Consider the following 22,013-nt stretch of genomic DNA (forward strand, 5'->3'; position numbering starts at 1 on the left):
TAGGCTGGAGTGCAGTGGCGCGATCTCGGCTCACTGCAAGCTCCGCCTCCCGGGTTCACGCCATTCTCCTGCCTCAGCCTCCCGAGTAGCTGGGACTACAGGCGCCCACAACCGCGCCCGGCTAATTTTTTGTATTTTTAGTAGAGACGGGGTTTCACCGTGGTCTCGATCTCCTGACCTTGTGATCCGCCCGCCTCGGCCTCCCAAAGTGCTGGGATTACAGGCGTGAGCCACCGCGCCCGGCTTGACAGTGTTAATACAAAATTCTATTAACTGAATTATAAAAAGATAAATGTGAAACCTTTACTCATTTGTTTGTGTCTTTCTTTTCTTTTGGAGACAGGGTCTCACTCTGTCTCCAAAATCCAGGCTGAAGTACAGTGGTGTGAACACTGTTCACTGCAGTCTCAAACTACCCAGCTCAAGGGACCTTCCTGAGCCTGCGGAGGTCATTCCTACAAGAAGCTACATGTGCAAATTATTATTAAATAACCTCTTAGCTAAACTTTTTATATTCAATTTTTTAATCTGCAGTTTTGTCCAACTAGATACTGTTAAATGTAAAGGTCTTATAATCAATGGTAACTAATTCCTATTTTCTATAAAGAGCCTTTTATTATGCATTTCCTACATATTTATCATATGTTTAATGGCACTGAATAGATTTTTGAAGCATTCAAATTGTCTTAATGGAATATTTAGTGGAATACAAATATTTAGTGAATAACTGTCTTCAGCTGAAGCAGTGAAATAATGGATTTTTTCAAATTATTTATCTCAGCATCTGTATATCTCTGTAATAATGATTATATACAGGAATTTTCCCTACATAGTGGTTGCTACATAATCTGAACCTTCCTATGACTGATTTTCAGTCTTTCATTCTTAGTTGATTCTAACAAAACTACATATCAATGTAAAAATTGGATGCATGAGCTTAGAAAACAAAATTCTAGTTCTAAAATGATGAGTAACATTCAGCAACTATTGACCTGAACGTTTTTCCCAAAGACTGAAAGTGAATTTTAACACCTGCATCAAATCTTAGATTATGAATGGGTTGTTTATATGCATGTGAATAAGAAAAGAGAGAGAAAGAATTATGACTGAACTCATTGGGGATTTTTTTTTCCAGTTATGTGTGTGTGATGTGCTGTTGGATACTTAGACTTTTCTTCTATCTCAAATTCTTCTATGCAAAACAGTATGAAGATCTCTTAAAGAACTAAAAGTAGATCTCCATTCAAGACAGCAAGCCCACTCCTAGATATCTACCCAAAGGAAAAAAAGTTATTATGTGAAAAAGATACTTGAGGCTGGGCATGGTGGCTCATGCCTGTAATCTCAGCACTTTGGGAGGCTGAGCCTGGCAGATTGCTTGAGCTCAGGAGTTCGAGACCAGCCTGGGCAACATGGTGAGACCCCTGTCTCTACTAAAAAAAAAAAATCCAAAAGAAAAGAAAATAGCTGGGCATGGGGTATGCGCCTGTAGTGCCAGCTACTTGGGAGGCTGAGGTGGGAAGATTGATTTTGAGTCCGGAGTGGGGGAGAGGTTGCAGTGAGCTGAGATCGTACCATTGCACTCTAGTCTGGGTGACAGAGTGAGACCTTGTCAAAAAAAAAGCCAAAAACAAAAAGGAAAAGACACTTACATGCATATATTTACAGCAGTACAATTCACAATTGCAGAGATGTGGAACCAACCTAAGTGTCCATCGATTAACGAGTGCATAAAAAAGGGTGATATTATACACCATATAGAATACTACTTAGTCATAAAAAGGAACAAACTAATGCCCTTCATATTAACTTGAATGGAGCTGGAGGCCATTATTCTAAGTGAAGTAACTTAGGAGTAGAAAACCAAAAGCTTTATGTTCTCATTCATAAGTGGGAGTTAGGCTATAAGTGTGCAAAGGCATACAGTATGATGTAATGGACTTTAGAGATTCAGAAGGGGAAGACTGAGATGGGGGATAGGGTTAAAAAAACTACATATTATGTACAGTGTATGCTACTTGGGTGAGGGATGCATTAAAATCTCTGAATTCACCACTATATAATTCATTTATGTAACAAAAATCCACTTGTACTCCAAAAGCTATTGAAATAATTTTTCTTTTAAGCATGGCACTTTGGCATGCTGGGTACCTTGAACTAAAGGAAATTGGAAGGAACTCGGAAGCCAAGGCTTCCTGGCCTTTCCCTTTACTCCTGTCTCCCACTCTTTTTTTGTCCCTGAAGCAAGTCACAGACACAAGATTTATTTTCCCTCAAGGTGGGTCATAGAAACTAGAATGTCTCTTCCCCAAAGCAAGCCACAACACCTAGAAAGCTCATTTTCTCCCTTTTCCCTTGAAGATCCTCATTCCAGAGAGGTCCTGTTTCATATCCAGGAGGAAGGAATGCTACTCAGAGAGGCCAAGAAGAATCTGAACAGACAGGATTTGCTGGGTTTGCTTCCTTTAGTCTATTCTCATTAGATCATACCCTTTTGTCCAAGTACATTTCTACATGGCTGCCTATTCTTCACATAATCTAAGCATAAAAACAGTTTTCCCTGAGTCTTTGGGTCTTCATTTCTGAAAGTTCTCATGTCGTGTAAGACTCCGATTAAATAAATGTGTTATGCTTTAAATATATATATATTTGAACATTTACTATTTGCCAGCCACATTTCTAAACATATTACATGTAGCTATTAATTTATCCCTTACAAGAATCCTTGGAGAGAGATACAATTATTAACCCTATTTTACAGGGTGGAAACTAAGCCTGAACAAATGAGGTAGCCTGTGAAACGTCACATGGGTAGTGTGAAAAAGAACCAGGCTTCAAACAGTCAAATTGACTTCCAAACCTGATCTGGAAGTCTGTATATTATACCACCTACTTCGCTTAAACATTGTGCTTTAAAAGGATAAAATCATTTGGAAATTAAACTTATATTGACTCTATTACTTTTTCTTTATTACTCAGAAAGTGCTTAAATGATTCATGAATAAGATTTTGATAGCCTGAGGCTGAGAACTATCTTCTTGTTGTTTAGCCAGAAGATATTCCTCCAACAATTAGAAGACTCAATGCCATACTGAATTTTGAGTGCAATCTTTGGTACTGTAACAACCATTCTAAAATGAAAAATCAGGTGGTATTTTATAATATGTATAGTACTACTTTCTAATATTTCCATTTAGTAGAAAACAAATAATACTAGAAAGATATTTTGACTTTTTTAACATTTGGAAATAAGAAGGAGGAGCCATTTTTGCTAAGAACCCATTACTACATATAAAATCTTTCAGCACTCTCCAGCAAGACAGAAATTGTACGAAATGGAAGTCAACCTGACTTTTTAGCCAAATCAGCTATCCTCTTTAACAGTGTGGTCAATACCATTTACAAGGCAAAAAAGTCTCAAAACCAGAATTGATCTTCTGCTAGTCTTGGCAAATGGAATGATTTGTGAGAAACAAAAAGCAGGAGAGTACATAGTTGCTTACAGCTGACTTGATAAATAATTCATGTGTGAGGTTACTGGCTAGCTAAGGAGCTGCTCAGTATAGGGATGCACAGTGAATCACTGACTCTATGTATCGATCTTTACCTCTAAGGCAGATTTGCCAAATGGGCTATGTTTTCCAAACCTTTTGTTTTGTGCCTACTTGAATTAACTAAAAGATATCTTAAACATATTTTGTCACCATAACATCTTAGAGTTTCATGTTTCAGTGGCCAGGAAAAAATTTACATACGCATGGGTTTTATTATTTTATTTGATGCAGGGTTTGTAGATTACAACTATATTAAAAATAAACCATATTTTTGCCCAGTCAATGAAATTATCACAAACTAGAATCAAATACCAAAATATTTGTTATATACTTTGTGTCCTGAAATGCATGGCATATGGAGTATTTTGGTTTCAGCCACATTTATTTTAACAGCATGTACATGTACATAAATAATAATATTTCATATATATATAATAACATTTCAATCCAATGTTAGATTAAATTCAGTTTGATTTTGGTATACGATGGAACTAGCATCATACATAAACAATTTTCTCTTTTGTAAAGTTTTTTTCCCTAGACTTCTAAGATAATTTTTGCTAAATAAGGCCAGGCGCGGTGGCTCAAGCCTGTAATCCCAGCACTTTGGGAGGCCAAGATGGGCGGATCACGAGGTCAGGAGATCGAGACCATCCTGGCTAACACAGTGAAACCCCGTCTCTACTAAAAAATACAAAAAACTAGCCGGGCGAGGTGGCGGGCGCCTGTAGTCCCAGCTATTCGGGAGGCTGAGGCAGGAGAATGGCGTAAACCCGGGAGGCGGAACTTGCAGTGAGCTGAGATCCGGCCACTGCACTCCAGCCTGGGCGACCGAGTGAGGCTCCGTCTCAAAAAAAAAAAAAAAAAAAAAAAAAAAAAAAAAAAAAAAAAAAAAAATTTTGCTAAATAAGCCTTTATAAGTACAAACACAGATATTAATAGCAAGAATAGCAATGATGTTGCAGATAATTTTGTTCAAAATTAAGGTTGCTAATTTCTTTAAAGTTGTCTTTGAAACTGAACATTGTTCCAAAATACCATGGAACTGGAAAGGAAATACATAAAATGCCTAAGGATGAAGAATGTCTAGCATTATATTATCTGTTTACATTCCTTCTACTGGGATTTAAATGTTCTTGTCAGCATTTGAAGATCATAATTATTCTAAATTACATATCATTTTTTATTTTTTGAAGAGTGAGGGAACTTAAAATTAAGAGTTAATAAATCATGGAGAGAAAATTCTCTATTTTCCTTCACCAGTATTGTCATATATCAGAAGCTTTAGATTATTCTTCAAAGGGAATAACTGACAGGCACAAATGATGCAATATTTGTTAGAAAAGTTTCATTCAGTAATTCAGAGATGCTTAATAAGCTTCCAGAGAAAGAAGCTGAGAATGTGTTACCCTTAAGCGATCCCGGAGTATTCACAGCAAGCCCATCTGCTCCTATGGAAACCTAATCCGAAAACATATCTGGGCTCACTTCCCACAAAGAAGTGGGTTTCTCTAGCTTTACAATGAAATTGAAAGTTTCAAAAATAATGAGACACAGCAATAATACGAGCTATTTGAGAAACCCAATTGCAATTCACTACAGTAATTTATCACTTAAAAAAATTACTTACCGCCCCCATTCTTCTGACATAGGTATGGAAATCGCCACACATTTCCTAAACCTACAGAAAATCCAACTTGGGCCAGGATGTATTGTAGCTTACTGTTCCAAGCTGGTCTTTCATCTTCGACTTCAGATCCTTCTTCAACATCTGTATCTTTCTCTTCCGGGCTATCAACAATTAGTTCACTTGTCTTAAAAGCATCATCAGCTGAGTCTTCATTGGAAAGAAGGTCTTTGACAGACTCAGTAACATCATCATCTAATTCTCTTTTTACCACCTTGCTATTTTTAGGCATTGGAAAGTATGGGAAGTATTAAAAAAAAAAAAAAAAAAAAAAACAACTCCCTATGGCAAATGTGTTAATTCTGTTTTTCAAAACAATGTTACTTGATAGGAAGACCGAGGATGATATCAAATAAATCCTTGATTCAAGGTGATAAAGCCTTATGGATTCTGAATCCGTATGTCCAGTATTCTGTAGGTACCTGTAAAATTATAAGTTGAAATGTGATTATATTTAATGATGAAAAATATTTAAAATACAGAATTATTCTTTTTTATTTTTATGATAGAAACCCTTTCTACAGAGTATAAGACATGTAATTGTCTTTAGCATTTCAGAGCTTAATATTCCCATAAGTATGAGAATTGTAAAGCACGTATGAGCTTCAAATATAATTTTCTTAGCTAACATCCTCCTTCTTGCAAAAATCTCAGATATACTCCAATGCATAATGAATATTCTGTTCATTAGTAACTAAACTTTTAGGACTGTTTTTCTTAATTCTTTATTTTTTCCTCCCTGACTAAAGCAGATCTTTTCTTATATATCCTTGATTTTTTTCCTTATAGAATTACATACACAATTGCAAACCAACTCTGTAAATTTGTCTTAAATATAATCTCTTCTGTTCAAATGTTTGTCATTCACTCATTTGATATTAATTGTTCTTCTTAAAAATTTAACCTAGTTTATTTTATTTTATTTTATTTTTGGAGACAGGCTCCCACTCTGTCACCCAGGCTGGAGTGCTGTGGCAAAATCAGGACTCACTGCAGCCTGTACCTCTCCCATAGATACTCTTGCCTCAGTCCCACAAGTAGCTGGGACTAAAGGTGTATACCACCACACCCAGCTAATTTTGTTTTTCCTTTTTGTAGAGGTTAAGTCTCACTATGTTGTCCAGGCAGGTCTTGAACTTCTGGGTTCAAGGGATCCTACCCTGGCCTCCCAAAGTGCTGGGATTATATTGCATAAGCCATTGCACCCAACCCGTTTGATATTTATTGTGATGGGGCTTTATGGGATATAATAATCAATGAAACGTACAAAGCATGTTTTTAAGGATATTATATTTAACAGAGAGAAAGGGACATCAAATAACAATACTATAGTGCAGAATTTAAATGACCCAACATTATTACAACAGGAAAAATCAAGAATGTTGGATAAAATTAGAGTTGAGCACAAATGGAGTGAGGTCATACCCAAACATAAGGAAAAGTATAAATGAGATGAGAAATGGTCAATGTACATTACATATGTGATCAGTCTCTTAACAGCTCAAGAAAAACACTGTAATCACTTTGGGATTTTTTTTTCCTTTTTTTATTTGTATGTTACATCTCCTATCCTTTTCCCCATTCAGACACAGACCAAGTAAGTATACAAGACATGTCTACAAATCAGCGACACCTTGTTAAAATGTGACTGAAAATATGAGCACTTATCTTCAAATCTGGATCAGGAAGCTTATGAAATGGTAGCCCAATAATTCTGCCCTTCATTTATGGAACAAAATATAATTTCTTAAGAGAGTTGCTATTAGATTGACATTCAAAGTCAAAGAAAACAGCTATCATATTTCAATCTACAATCTTAAGGAGCAAGACAAAGTGTTGGGTAACCCAATGGAAAAACATTACCTAACTTACTATGTAACTAATTTGTTGCCTTTAGGTTGGATGATGTTTAGTTGTTTCTAAAATTAAAATATACACCCTAAGAGCAAACACTTCTCATTTAGGATTTGGTGAAGATTAAGAGAAAATTGTTTAGAAAATTGTGAAAGAGGTGCATTCCCAAAATATTTTGACTGATAGACACATCTCTAGAATAGGTGTAAAACTTCCCACAGTGATTAAACTGATAAGAACAGATAGTACACTTGATCTTAGCAAAAAGGCCGAGAAGTGATCACAGTGAATATTTCACAGAGGCCAACAAGGTTTTGATATGGAAATAAGTCATGAGGTTTGACATTTTATCTGTTTAATTTATATTATTTTCCCCTACAGCTCAGTAATTATTAGTTAAATACATTAATAAATATAGCCATTGAAAAACTGAAATAAACAAATTTCTAGACAGTATTTGCTGGAAGAAAACAACAGGATCTATAAAAAATTGTGATTTGTAAGACATGAATTATCCAGAAAAAAAGATTTACATTTATTAAATTATCTGAAGATACAATGTGTTGGCATAGTAGCAAGTGATATATGGATAAGAGCATGGATTTAGTCTGATAAATTTGGAGTTGTGTCCTAGCACTACAACTTATTAATTGTGTAAAAGCTGATAGTTATGCCTCTCTTAACCTCAGTTCCCACAATAAACTTTGGTTTCTTACTCCTTTTGCTTTTTCCATACAGACAGAAAAGTAAGGAGGATATCCAAGCTTAGAGATACTATCATAGTAAAAACACTCAACATTTTAAAAAGAAAAAAATTTAAATAGTGTTAACCATGAATCTCCCCCAAATTATTATGGAAAATAGTATATCTCTTCTATACATTTCTATTCTTTGAACAAAATAATACACAAAGAAAAATCAAAATAAAAGGTAATACCTCTGGCGACTACTGCATGTTTTTTACACACCAACTGAATAATCCTCACCAATTTAGATAAGATATCCTTTGGCAAAGTTTACACTTAAAAATTCTGATCAGACTAACTAAAGGTCATATTTTCTATTTTAAAAAATCAGTATCTAATGTAAACAAATTTTAAATGTAATATTATATCATAAACACTTTGAATATACTCATATACTACAGATATTGTATAACAACTCTAGCCAAACTTTATATAATAAAATACTTATTAAAAAAGGGAGTTGAAGTGAGTATTTGCATGCATTAAGAGCTCCCCTTCTAATATGAGCAAAAAAAAATAATGAATCCTTAATGATATTATAAATAAAATTATTTAAGCTCTCTTTTCTTACTATTTTGTTTACCCTCTCCCACTTCTTGGTCTTTCTGGGGTGGCTGTAGGAAGGTAGGGGAAGAATTGTAATTAATATTAAAGTATTCACAATAACATGTAAGTCTGGGAGAAAATAAGTCATTGCCTTGAGAATGACATTGTTTATCTTACCCCCATATTATCAGTGTTTAAACTCATCTGTTGAATGAATGAACTGAAAGGTTTAAAGAATAAGATCATATAACTAAACAAGTATTGAGCACTATTAGATGTTTTCTTTTTTTTTTTTTTGAGATGGAATCTCACTCACTCTATTGCCCAGGCTGGACTGCAGTGGTGCGATCTCGGCTCACTGCAACCTCCACCTCCCGGGTTCAAGCAATTCTCTGCCTCAGTCTCCTGAATAGCTGGGATTATAGGCGCCTGTCCCCATGCCCGGCTAATTTTTGTATTTTTAGTAAAGATGAGGTTTCACCATCTTGGCCAGGCCGGTCTTGAACTCCTGACCTCGTGATCCACCCGCCTCAGCCTCCCAAAGTGCTACGATTACAAGCGTGAGCCACCGCACCCAGTTTGTTTGTATTTTTACTCCAAGACCATGCACCCACTGAACATAAGAATTCACTTCTTGTGCACAGGTTTCATACAGCCAAAAGTAAATAAATAAATTTAGTTTCTGAACAGATTTATTAAAACTAAGTATAGTGACAACAATTTAGAAGCCAGATCAATTTCAAATTTTTAAGAGAAACTTTCTTGAAGGATAACCATTTTTATAAATTCTAAAAGCCCGCCTAAAACCTTAGTCCATAAATGTAGTCTATAAACATAGACAAAAAAGAAAATCATAAGAGAGGTTGGCAATTGCCAAAAATGTGTTATAATTGTTACATCTGGGAATAGAAGAAGAAATGAACAGAATTGTCCAGGAAGAGAGATAGAGTGATAAAGTATCAGTGCTTGATAAGTCAAATGGACAGTGGTAGAATCAGTATCAAGTAACAGCACAGCCTCTGCCAACTTAGCAGCATCCATTTTTGTGACAGAGAATCAACTGAGGAACAAACTATCATTCACTGCACTTCCTCTGCACCGAAGAGTTGTAATACATGTCCTCATCATTATTTGGTAAGAGCCTCCTGTCTACAACTGTACAATAGAGGAGGAGTCAACAAAATATTGCTCATGGGCCAAATAAAACCCACCATCTATATTTTGTAAAAAAAGATTGTATTGGCACATATCCATGCCCATAAAATATTGCTCATGGGCCAAATACAACGCACCATCTGTATTTTGTAAAAAAGATTGTATTGGCACATATCCCTGCCCATAGATTTACATATTGCTATGGCTGATTTTGTGCTACAACAACAGAGTTATTGTTATGGACTGTAAAGCCTAAAATATTTACTAACTCTTCACTGAAAACATTTGCCAACCTCTCTTTCAGAGAATAAATCTAAATGAAAAATGTGGAGTTCCCCAGTTCACTCCATTTGTATGGCACTACTTTCCATGTCAAAAAATATTCTAATATAGAACTTTTCTTATTCAAAATGAGTAGTTTCAAATAATGAAAAATATGTGTATGGAAATGGAGAGATAGAGGTGATAGTGGACAGAGGAAGAAACATAAGCAAAAGACATATACAGAATATAAATATACACCGGGAAACAATATGCTTCAGAGTTACAAAGAAAACATTTCTTTAAAATAAATTTCATGGAAGTGAACTAAAAGATTAACTGAAAGAAAAAGGTAAGTGGATGAACACCAGAAATGGGAGAATTCATCAGGGGACTAAAAATCACATTAGAAGCAACTGAAGGCCGGGTGTGGTGGCTCATGCCTGTAAACCCAGCACTTTGGGAGCACTAGGTGGGTGGGTCACTTAAGGCCAGGAGTTCGAGGCCAGACTGGCCAATATGGTGAAACTCCCTCTCCACTAAAAAAATACAAAAATTAGCTGGATGTGGTGGCGGGCACCTGTAATCCCAGATACTTAGGAGGCTGGGGCAGGAGAATCATTTGAACCAGGGAGGCAGAAGTTGCAGGCTGAGGTTGCCGAGATCACGCCACTGCATTCCAGCCTGGGTGACAGAGCAGGACTGCGTCTCAAAATAAAATAAAATAAAATAAAATAAAATAAAATAAAATAAAATAGAAAAAGAAACAACAGAAACTAGAATAAATACTACTGAAACTATATCTGAGACATGGAGGACAGATGTAAAGAATGTTCACAAAAAAGAAATGAAAAGGTACAAATATCTTAAAGTAATTTAGAAGAAAGCTAATGGAAACTGAAGTCAGCTAAAGGTAATCCAACAAACTTCTAATTGGTATAGCCAAACACAATAATACAATTAATAAAACACAAAATACTAAAAGAAAAGCAGAAGTTTTGCTTGAAGACTTGTATTTGCAAATAATAATAACAATATAGAAGAATAAACACTGAGAAATTACTAAGATAAAGAATTCTGAGGGATTTCAAGCAGAATTAGAAAGATGAAATTAAAACACTTCTCATAATATTCATTAATACATGAAATTAAAACACTTCTCATAATATTCATTAATTTCAATAAAACTAAGAGAAAAATACGTGATTTCCAATTTTATACCCAATTAATTTGTATTCCGATTATAAAAGCCACAGGCAAATATTCCTATGCATGAGAGAAATGATGAGTCCTATGGGATGAAGGAGTGGGGAATGGAGGGAAGGACTAAATAATCATAAAATTTAGCCAAAGAGAGAAAACAAAGTAAAAGATCTTAGTAAAGAGGAGCCGTGTTAAAGAATAGAAGTGAACATTAATTTAAACAAGGAGATATGGTTTACATTTTATAGAAATTATGTGCAGGGGACAATTATGAATTAAATTATAAAAATAAAAGCAAAAATTGAAATGAGAGGAGAAAAAGAAATAAAAGTGTGAAAATATGCTCATCTTTCATGTAGGAAGTAATAGATACTGTGTAAATATGACTTGGTTGGGCTCAGTGGCTCACACTTATAATCCTAGCACTGGAAGGCTGAGATGGGCAGATCACTTGATGCCAGGAGTTCGAGACCAGCCTGGCCAACATGGTGAAACCCCATCTCTACCAAAAACTACAAAAAAGCACCTTTAGTCCCAGCTACTTGGTTGGCTGAGGCACAAAAATCACCTGAGCGAGGAGGTGGATGTTGCAGTGAGCTGAGATCGCACCACTTCACTCTAGCCTGGGTGACAGAGTAAGATCTGTCTTAAAAACAACAACAACAACAACAAAAAAAAACCTTATTATGTAAAAGAGGATAATGACCTTAAGCTCTTCATGTGTTCATATAATCTCTCCTATTTAATTGTAATGTGATATTATAAGAATCAATATGTGTTGATGTGAAAAGACATGTATTATTCCCAAATATTTAAATATAGATTTTAGAAAGAGACTATCTTGAGTGCATATTGTAACTCTGTCACTTATGGTTTTATGACCCTGGCCAAGTTACTAAACTGTGCTTCAGTTTCTTCATTTATAAAATGAGAACAATAATATACTTATCTACTAAAAAAGTGCATAAAGTCAATGTTAGCACACTGAGAGGACTCAATATATTCTCTCTTTTATTACTATGATTATCACAACACTATAGACTATAGTGATTTGTTGACTATAGTCAAGACTATAACTGATTTGTTGTATATGCTTCTGTAATATTAAGGACAATGTTAAGTCCAGAGCCAATGCTACATGTTTTAATTTTCTCCTTAACACAACTTTTTTGTTGTTTGTTTGTTTCAGATATCCATTGCTGCACATCAAATATTCTCTCTATTTAGTGGCTTTGAAAAACAGTTTAATTCGCTCATGATTCTCTGGATTAGCAGTGTGAATCAGGTTTACGTGATCAGTTGTTCTTGAATTTGGTCCTGCACTGCAGTGATCTGTCAGTTATAAGGAGGTGGTCTAATATGGTCTAACTGACATTCTAGCAAAAGGCAAGCTATCAGATGGAGCACTTTGGTTTGCTTATAAGTAATCTCTCCAAAATACTAGCTGCAACTTGTTCATATTGTAGCTCAGATTTCCAACCGTAGTCAAAAAAAAAAAAAAAAGAAGAGTCCAATGCACAAGTGCTACTGGAGCCTCTCTCTAGTTCACATTTGCTAATGCCTCATTGGCCAAAGAAAGTCTCAAACCTAAGTCCATGCTGATTCAAGAGTAGAGATAAACCTTACTTTTTGATGGAAGGGGCAACAAAACCCTACTGCAAAGGGTATGCGTAGAGAGGAAAAAAAAAATACTGCCACTATCTTTGAAAAAAATTCAGCATCTGCTTAGTTTCCACCTCCCTTGAGTTTTAGTCTTGAGGAGAGGCACAAAGAGACTAAAAAAGTAGGCATGTCATCCAATTCCATCAAAGGCATTATGCCCAGGCTGTAAATACTGCCGTAGTCATGGACTTTGGTTCCTGGTTTTCAGAACTATTTTCATTCTTGTCCTTTTCCATTTCATTGCCAAGCACCCCATTGTTTCTTTGAGCTCCTGTGGCTGCCAATATTACTTTTCTTTTGCCTCTTATCCAGCGTAAGTTTCTACAGATTGTAAAAAATCCCAAATGGCACACCAATTATGAATAAAAACTACTGCTATATTTCCATTCATCTATCTCTGTATATGAACATAAATACACAAATATGTTGGGAACTTCATATTATTTAACCGTGAACTTGTATTTACCTCTTTCTCAAGCTCTCATTTTTTGTATTGCTTTAGTTATCTTCATATATTTTTCCTTTTTTTTTTTTTTTTTTTTTTTTTGAGACGGAGTCTCGCTCTGTCGCCCAGGCTGGAGTGCAGTGGCGCGATCTCGGCTCACTGCAAGCTCCGCCTCCCGGGTTCACGCCATTCTCCTGCCTCAGCCTCCCGAGTAGCTGGGACTACAGGCGCCCACAACCGCGCCCGGCTAATTTTTTGTATTTTTAGTAGAGACGGGGTTTCACCGTGGTCTCGATCTCCTGACCTTGTGATCCGCCCGCCTCGGCCTCCCAAAGTGCTGGGATTACAGGCGTGAGCCACCGCGCCCGGCATCTTCATATATTTTTCAAAATAAATCCATTTTGAAGCACTTAAAACTAGATCCAAAATTTTTATAACCATGATAATAAATTTCCATCTCAGTGGTTCTTAACCCCAACCATTTTGCTTTTTGTGTTCTTTCTCAAGATTGTTTCACCTATTCTAGGTTCTTTGATTTCCACATATATTTTGAAATCAGCTTGACAATTTCCACTACAAAAAAAAAAAAAAAAAACAGCCTACTAGGATTTAAAATTGAATTACGTTGATTTTATTGATCTATTTGGGGAACACTAACATCTAACCAATTGAGTTTTCCAGTCTATAAACTTGGTGTATCTTTTTATTTATTTCATGCCTTTAATTTATCTCAACAGTGCTTCAGAGATTTCATTGTATTGGTCTTAACACAACTTTTGTTAAATTTATCTCTGATTAATGTGTGTTTGGGGTATGACTGCAAATTCTTTTCTTAGTTACAGGTTTCAATTATATTTTGCTATTATGTGGAATATAACTGATTTTTAATATAGGCTTCTGCCCACAAAGATGCTAAATCAAGTTTTGTATCTTTCTAAGATTCTGGAGGACCTCCACTTACATAATCATGTCATCAGTTAATAATGATAATTTAATTTTCATTTGTATAATTGTTTACTTTTATATCTTTCTCTTGACTTATTTTACTGGTTAAGACATCCACAAAAATATTGACTAGATATGCTAAAGGCAAACATCTTCATTTATGTCTCAGTGTTACTTGAAAAGTAGTCAATGTTCTCTATGTACAACGTTAGTTGGGCAATTTTTTCATAGATCCCTTTATTAGTTTAGATACGTTACTTTATATTCCTAGTTCAGTGTGGTAGTTATTTTGAATTATTGTGGTAAATTTTGACAAATTATTTTTGCCTTAATTAAGATAACCATATGAGTTCTTCATCTATTGATATGTAGTATCCCATATTCGCTGCTTTTGTATCTTAAAACAATCTTTCATTTATGAAACAAACCTCACTTGGTCATGATGAATTACTTTTTAATACATCACTAAAATAAATCTGCTATATTTTGTTATAGATTTTCTTTCAACTGCATTCATGGGAAAGTGGGTATATACATATATATATATATATAAATTTATTTTGTTCCTCTGGTTTTGGTGGTGTCTTAGAAAGCTTTAAAATGATTTCTCTTTTATTTTCTTAGAGTATTTGTGTAGAACTAGTTTTATTTCTTCTTTAAAAGTTTGCCAGCACTCACCAATAACCCAAACCATCTAGGTTTGGGGTTTTCTTTCCGAAAATGTTTTAAATTAAAAATTCAATTTATTTCATTGATATACAGCTACTAAGATTTGCCTTTTCTTGTTTTACTTTTGGTAAGCCATCTTTTTGAGGGATTTGTCCATTTTACGTAAGGTGCCAAATTCATTGTCATAAAGTGTTCTATAATATTCCAGTTTTTAAAACATATATAGAATTTGCCATCATATCTCATTTTTTTTGTTTTGTTTTGTTTTGTTTTGTTTTGAGACTGAGTCTGGCTCTGTCGCCCAGACTGGAGTGCAGTGGCGCGATCTCAGCTCACTGCAAGCTCCGCCTCCCGGGTTTACGCCATTCTCCTGCCTCAGCCTCCCGAGTAGCTGGGACCACAGGCGCCCGCCACCTCGCCCGGCTAGTTTTTTGTATTTTTTAGTAGAGATGGGGTTTCACCGTGTTAGCCAGGATGGTCTCGATTTCCTGACCTCGTGATCCTCCCGTCTCGGCCTCCCAAAGTGCTGGGATTACAGGCTTGAGCCACCGCGCCCGGCCCATATCTCATTTTTATTACTGATATTGGTAATAGGTCTTTTTCTTTGTTTTTATCTTGACCAGTCTTGCTATATAATATGTTCACTACAAAATTAACTCAATACTTTCTGCCATTCTTGTTCCATTTTTCAAAACTTTGTACCCCCCAAACCATTGTTACAATCTCTTTTGAAATTATATTACATTTTAATTATATGCAAACACCTGAAGTAGCAGGTAGGTATCTGCATCTGACATAAATGATGGATGACTCAAACAGATGTCTGCACTGGCTAATTTTTGGCATTTGTCACAAGCTTAATATTCTATAATAAAGCACTAGAACACCAGTAAATTATCTCCCTGACTTTGACAACTCAAAACTTCACTGAAAAAAAAGTTTTATTTAAATATGAACTAATCTGAATATGGAATTAATTATTTACAGATTCAAATGCAATTCATTTTTCTATTCTCTAATATAGGACAAAAATAAAGACCATCCAAATAAAATCAAAATTTGGACCATATTGTAATGCTCAAGAAAATTTGTCACCATATGCTGATTAGTTTATAGTTATGGTATAATTACAGAGAAAAAAACTTTCATCAAGAGATTTGGTGAAATACTGAAATAATAATCTTGATGAAAAATATGATTTTTTTTGCAAATTATATCCCCTTTACATAAAATTTTTGCATTGAGCTATAAAATAAAAAATTATAGACTCAATCAAAAGGAAAGGAAAAAAATTTTTTTACAAATAACAATACCAAGTCACAATTTATCCTTCATTAAATATATACTTTTTTTCCCAAAAGGTGGACTATAAATAACACACCTGCCAGAATGGCTAAACTTTGTTTTTTAAAGTAATAACACCAAATATTGGTGAGGACATGTAGAAACTAAATCAATCACATGTTGCTAGTGGAAATGTGAAATAGTACAGTCACTGTGAAAAAAAGCTTGGTTACTTTTAACATTAATGAAGACTTCTCATAGTAACCAGCAACTATATTTCAGGGATATATCACAGAAAAATAAAATAAGACTTACAAAACTTGTATACTAATGTCCATAGCAGCTTTACTCATTATAGTCAAAAACTGGAAACTATCCAGTATGCATTTTAATGGGTGAATGGTTAAATTGTGCTACATTTACACCATGAACCACTACTCAGCATTAAAAAAAACTACTGATACATGCAACAACTTGCATGTACCTAAAGGAAATGATACTCAGTGAAAACAATATAAAAATGCCAATTTCAAAGAAATACATATATAACAATTTTTATATAACATTTGTGAAATAACATAATTATAGAAATGAACAACATATCCATGGTTTGAAGAGTTAGGGACAGAGAGGGTATCCATGGTTTGAAGAGTTAGGGACAGAGAGGGTAAGTGGGTGTGCTTATAAAAGAGTAGCAGGTTACTATCTTCATTGTGGTAAGGGATACAAGAAGGTACACATTTTATAAAATTTCATAGAGCTATAAACATAGACATATTGTGGATTATGCCGCATCAATATGCTGGTTTTGATATAGTACTGTGTCTTATATAAGATGTTAAAGTGGTGGGGAAGTTAAGTAAATCGTGCACAGACCTCCACGTGCACCCTTCCGTGAAATTGTAATTATTTCAAAATTAATTATAATCATAAAGCAATTTCCATAAATTGGAGTATATTTTTGTTGACTTCTGTGAACCAAAGACAGACAATCTTTCAAAATTCTTTTAAAGATTTCTGAAGTAGAGAAAAAGTTTTTAAAACAAAGTTTTATTAACATATTAAGAACACCTCAGACTTAGGCATTATATTCATTTCCTGAAGATTGCTTTAACAAATTACCTCAAATTTAATGTCTCAAACAACAGAAATGTATTCTTTCATACTTCTAGAGACCAAAGAATCCAAAATAAGTTTCAGTCAACCAAAATCAAGGTGTTACCAGGTCGGTATTTTCTCAGGAGGCTCTAGGGGAGAGTGTGAACCTTGCCTTCTCCAGCTTCTGGTGGCTGCTGGCATTCCTCAGTTTGTGGCCTCATTACTCCATTCTCTATTTCTGTGGTCAGATTGCCTACTTCTTTCTACTTCAGTCTAATATCTTTCTCCATCTTTTTTATAAAGATGCTTGTCATGGCATGTAGGACCCATCTGGATCTTCTGAAATCATATCTTCATCTCAAATACTTTATCTGCAAAGACTTTTCTTCCAAATTAGGTAACATTTACAGATGTCAGGGAGTAGGAACTAGACCAATCTTTAGGAGGCATACTTAAACTAATGTATACTATGTTTTCTAAAAATAATAATTTAAAGGCACTGAATATGTTTTATTTGTTCATAAATCCTTATAAAATGTTATTGGATCTTTCATAGTTATTTGCTATAGTAGGCTGTTTTCCCTTCTTTTCAATCTGGGTTACCTTTGAGCTTGCTTTGACCAGAAGGCAGCAGCAGTGAAACTATGCAAGTTCCAAGGCTATAGAAGCTCAGCAGTTTTTGCTTTCCCTCTTTTGGAAGCTAGGCACCATATAAAACAGTCTACTTCTCCCGCTAAAACCCCACATGGAAAGAGGGGGGGAGAGAGAGAGAGAGAGAGCGAGAGCGAGAAATAGTCTCAAGCAACCATCATCTGAGGTGAAGCTCCAGACATAGGAAAAAAGGTATTGATATTCCAACCCTAGCTGAACTGCCAGGTAACACCAATCAGAACAGATGAACCATCCAAAAGAGCCCAACCACCTCACAGAAGAATGATTTTAAAAAGTCATTATTTTAAGACACTATGTTGTAGAATGGTTTGTTGTGTAGCAATAGATACCTGAAACATTTGTCTATGGATAAGATTATGTATTGGAATTTAACTAAAATTAAACAAACTTTACTGAAATTTAAAATACTGTCCAATAATCTTCACAATGTGGCTAGATCTATGTAGAGGATATGTGGTTTAGGTGTTTAAATACACACAGTGATTTTATTTTAACCACAAAATAGGTATTAACTTTCCAAGCCACATTCAGTGAATCATATGTAAAGATGCATATAGTCAATTTCATGCTTAAGGCATCTTGGAAATCATAAGTGAAATAGGAATTATCACCGCAAAATCTGCAGACATCAAAATGACCATGAGAGAATACTAACATAAACTCTACACACATACATTTAGTAACTTAGGTGTAACCAATCAGTTCCTTAAAAAACACAAACTACCATAACTTAGCCAATAAGAAATAGATCATTTAATAGCTATATAACTAATAAAGAAGTTGAATGCATAATTTTAAAACTGTCACAAAAGAAATCTCACTGGAAAATTCTACCAAACATTTAAAAAAGAATTAACATCGATTCTACACAATCTCTTTAGACAATAGAAGATGATAGAATAATTCGAATTTCATTTTATGAAAGCAGTATTACTCAGATACCAAAACCAGGCAAAGATCATAGTAAAAAATAAAAAACTACAGATCAATATTCCTAATGAATATAGACACAAAATTCCTTTACACAGTGTTAGAAAACAGAATTCAGCGATGTATTAAAAAACTGTATTCCATAACCAAGTAGGGTTTATTCTAAGTATTCAAGGTTGGTTCAATATTCAAAAATCAATATGTAATATACAATAATAACAGACTAGAGGAAAAATCACATGACTATATTGATCCAGAAAAGACAAAATTCAATATCCATTTATGGTCAAAAATTAGGAATAGAAGGAAACTTTCTCAACTTGATCAACAGCATCTACAAAAATTTTACAGTTGACATTATATTTACCAGTGAAAAACTAAATGCTTTTCCTTCAGGATAAGAAACAAGACAAAAACATCTACTCTCACACTCTTATTGAACATAGTATTGGAAGTTCTAAGCAGTGGCATAAGGTAAGGAGAAGGAAATACAGTCACCCCTTAGCGTCCAAGGGGCATTGTTCAAGGACCTCCCACAAATACCAAAATCCTCAGATGCTCAAGTCCCACATTCATCTGTGTGTCCTGCATCCCACAAGTATTAGATTCACATCTGCATTGGTTGAATCTGTGGATGCAGAACCTAAGGATACAGAAAGTCACATAAATCAAGAAAGGAGAAGAGTCAAGTTACAAATTTATGTATAAGTCACATAAATCAGGAAGAACAGCCAAGTTACAAAAGAGTTCCATCACATAAGGATTCCCTGTGTTGGCCTTTTATAACTACAACCACTTTGCTCCAGTCCCCAGGCTCTCCTTAACTCCTGGCAACCTCTAATCTGTTCTTCATGTTCATTTTTTGGTCATTTCAAGGATGTTATATGAATGTTAATAATACAGTATTCAATTTTTTTGCAGACATTCTGATTGTCTATATTATAAATTCTAATGAATCTACAAAAATACCTTCTAGAATAATAGTACAAAAAAATCACAGAATACAAGGTAAACATACACAAATCATTTATAGTTCCATATGTTAGCAATAAACAAGTGAACACAAATTAAAAATGCAATAGCATTTATAATCATTAAACTGACATAATTACACAAAAATGTAACAAAACCTGGATGGTACATTTTTTGCTGAAAACTACAAAGTGCTGATAAAGTAAATGAAAGAAGATCTAAATGTATGGGAAGATATGCCATGTTCATGGATTAGAAAACTCAACGTAGGAAAGATGTCAGATTTCCCTAAATTGATATATGGTTAAATGAATTCCTATCAAAATATCAGTGACATTTTTCTACAAAGAAGATTATTTCAAAATTTATATGAACAGGCAAAAAATTAGAGGAGCTACAACAATTTTAAACAGAAGAATGAAGTGGGAGGAATGATTCTTTCCAATTTCGTGACTTATTTGTAGTTACAGTAATGAAGTCTATGTGAGGTTGGTGAAAGGATAGCCAAAAATGAATGTAACAGAAGAGGCTACCCAGAAAGAAGTGCACACAATATGCCCAATTAATTTTTGATAAAGGTCCCAAAGCAATTTCAATGGAGAAAAAAAATAGCTCTTTCCACGAATCGTTCTGGAAATAATTGGACAACCCTAGGCAAAAGTATAACCCTGAACCTAAACCTCACACCTTATAGAAAAATTAATTCAAAATGAATCACAAACTTAGGTGGAAAATATAAAACTTTAAGAAACAAATCATCAGATTAAATCTTTGAGATCTAGGGTTAACCAAAGAACCCTTAGACATGACAAAAGCAGGATTCAGCAACACAAAAACTGATAAACTGGGCCTCGAAATTTGAAACTTTTGCTCTGTGAAAGAACCTATTAAGAGGATGGAAAAAAAAAAAAAAAGCTTAAAAATGGAAGAATATATTTGAAGGTCACAAAGGACTGGTGTTTAGGATATATAAAGAACTCTTAAAACCCGACCGTTGCCGGGCGCCATGGCTCACGCCTGTAATCCCAGCACTTTGGGAGGCCGAGGCGGGCAGATCACCTGAGGTCAGTAGTTCGAGACCAGCCTGGCCAACATGGTGAAACCCCGTCTCTAGGAAAAACACAAAAATTAGCCGGGCGTGGTGGCAGTCGCCGGTCATCCCAGCTACTAGGGAGGCAGAGGCAGGGAAATCTCTTGAACTAGTGAGGCGGTGGTTGCAGTGCGCCAAGATCGTGTCACTGCACTCCAGCCCGGGGCACAAGAGCAAGATTGGTCTTGGGAAAAAAAAAAAAAACTCAACTGTTGCCAGCCGCGGTCGCTCACACCTGTAATCCCAGCACTTTGGGAGACTGAGGCGGGCGGATCACGAGGTCAGGAAATCGAGACCATCCTGGGTAACACGGTGAAACCCTGTGTCTACTAAAAATACAAAAATTAGCCGGGCGTGGTGGCGGGCGCCTGTAGTCCCAGCTACTCGAGAGGCTGAGGCAGGAGCATGGCGTGAACCCGGGAGGCAGAGCTTACAGTGAGCCGAGATCTCACCACTGCACTGCAGCCTGGGCGACAGAGCCAGACTCGGGAGGAAAAAAAAAAACAATAACCCACCATTATAAATAAAATAAGAAAATAGGTACAGACATTTCATTGAATATAATACGTGAATGACAAATAAGCACATGAAATGAGGCTCGATATTATTAGCCATTAGGTAAATGCAAATTTAAAATACAATGAGATGTTGCTATATACCTATCAGAATGGCCAAAATATAGTGACAACCAAATTCTGGCAAGGATGCAGAGAAAATGGATTAGAGGTTGCCAGGAGTTAAGGAGAGCCTGGGAACTGGAGTGAAGTGGTTGTGGTTATAAAAGGCCAACACAGGGAATCCTTATGTGATGGAACTCTTTTGTAACTTGACTGTATCAATGTCAATATTCTGATTAGGAAGTTTTCATATAGTTATTACAAAATGTTATATTTGCAAAATGTTATATATATTGTGTAAATGTTATGACACAATGTTATATTGTCAAGAGCTTACAAGAACTCTGTGTTATTTCTTACCAACTACATGGGACTCAACTCCCATCTCAAAATCAAGACTTTTTTTAATACCCTAAAATTATGCCTTTTTTTTTTTTTTTTTTTGCTGGTATAATTGGCTAACTTTATTGAATCAAGTACTAAATATGCTTCTGCAATATAATTTTATTACTAAAACTCTGGAAAGAGGAAACTTTCTTGTAAATTCAGAAACAACAACAAAAATCAGGGAGTAGTCAAAATAATTATTGACTTTTGTACCTTACGAATTCCATGGCATATGA

The 22,013-nt window shown here is 35.1% G+C and overlaps 1 protein-coding gene and 1 pseudogene across 2 annotated transcripts in view; both read right to left on the reverse strand.

The window, feature by feature from the left end:
• SLC6A15 (solute carrier family 6 member 15) overlaps positions 1–22,013 on the reverse strand; it is a 72,771-nt gene that overhangs the window by 46,448 nt on the left and 4,310 nt on the right. For both annotated transcript variants that reach the window (XM_045365665.2, XM_045365663.3), the window contains exon 2: positions 5,185–5,663. In XM_045365665.2, the coding sequence (XP_045221600.1) occupies positions 5,185–5,473 (289 nt within the window). In that variant the 5' untranslated portion in view covers positions 5,474–5,663. The remainder of the gene's footprint in view (positions 1–5,184; positions 5,664–22,013) is intronic.
• On the reverse strand, positions 7,228–7,376 carry LOC123567831 (U2 spliceosomal RNA; annotated as a pseudogene).

This window comes from Macaca fascicularis, chromosome 11 (genome assembly GCF_037993035.2).
Source record: "Macaca fascicularis isolate 582-1 chromosome 11, T2T-MFA8v1.1".
NCBI lineage: Eukaryota > Metazoa > Chordata > Mammalia > Primates > Cercopithecidae > Macaca > Macaca fascicularis.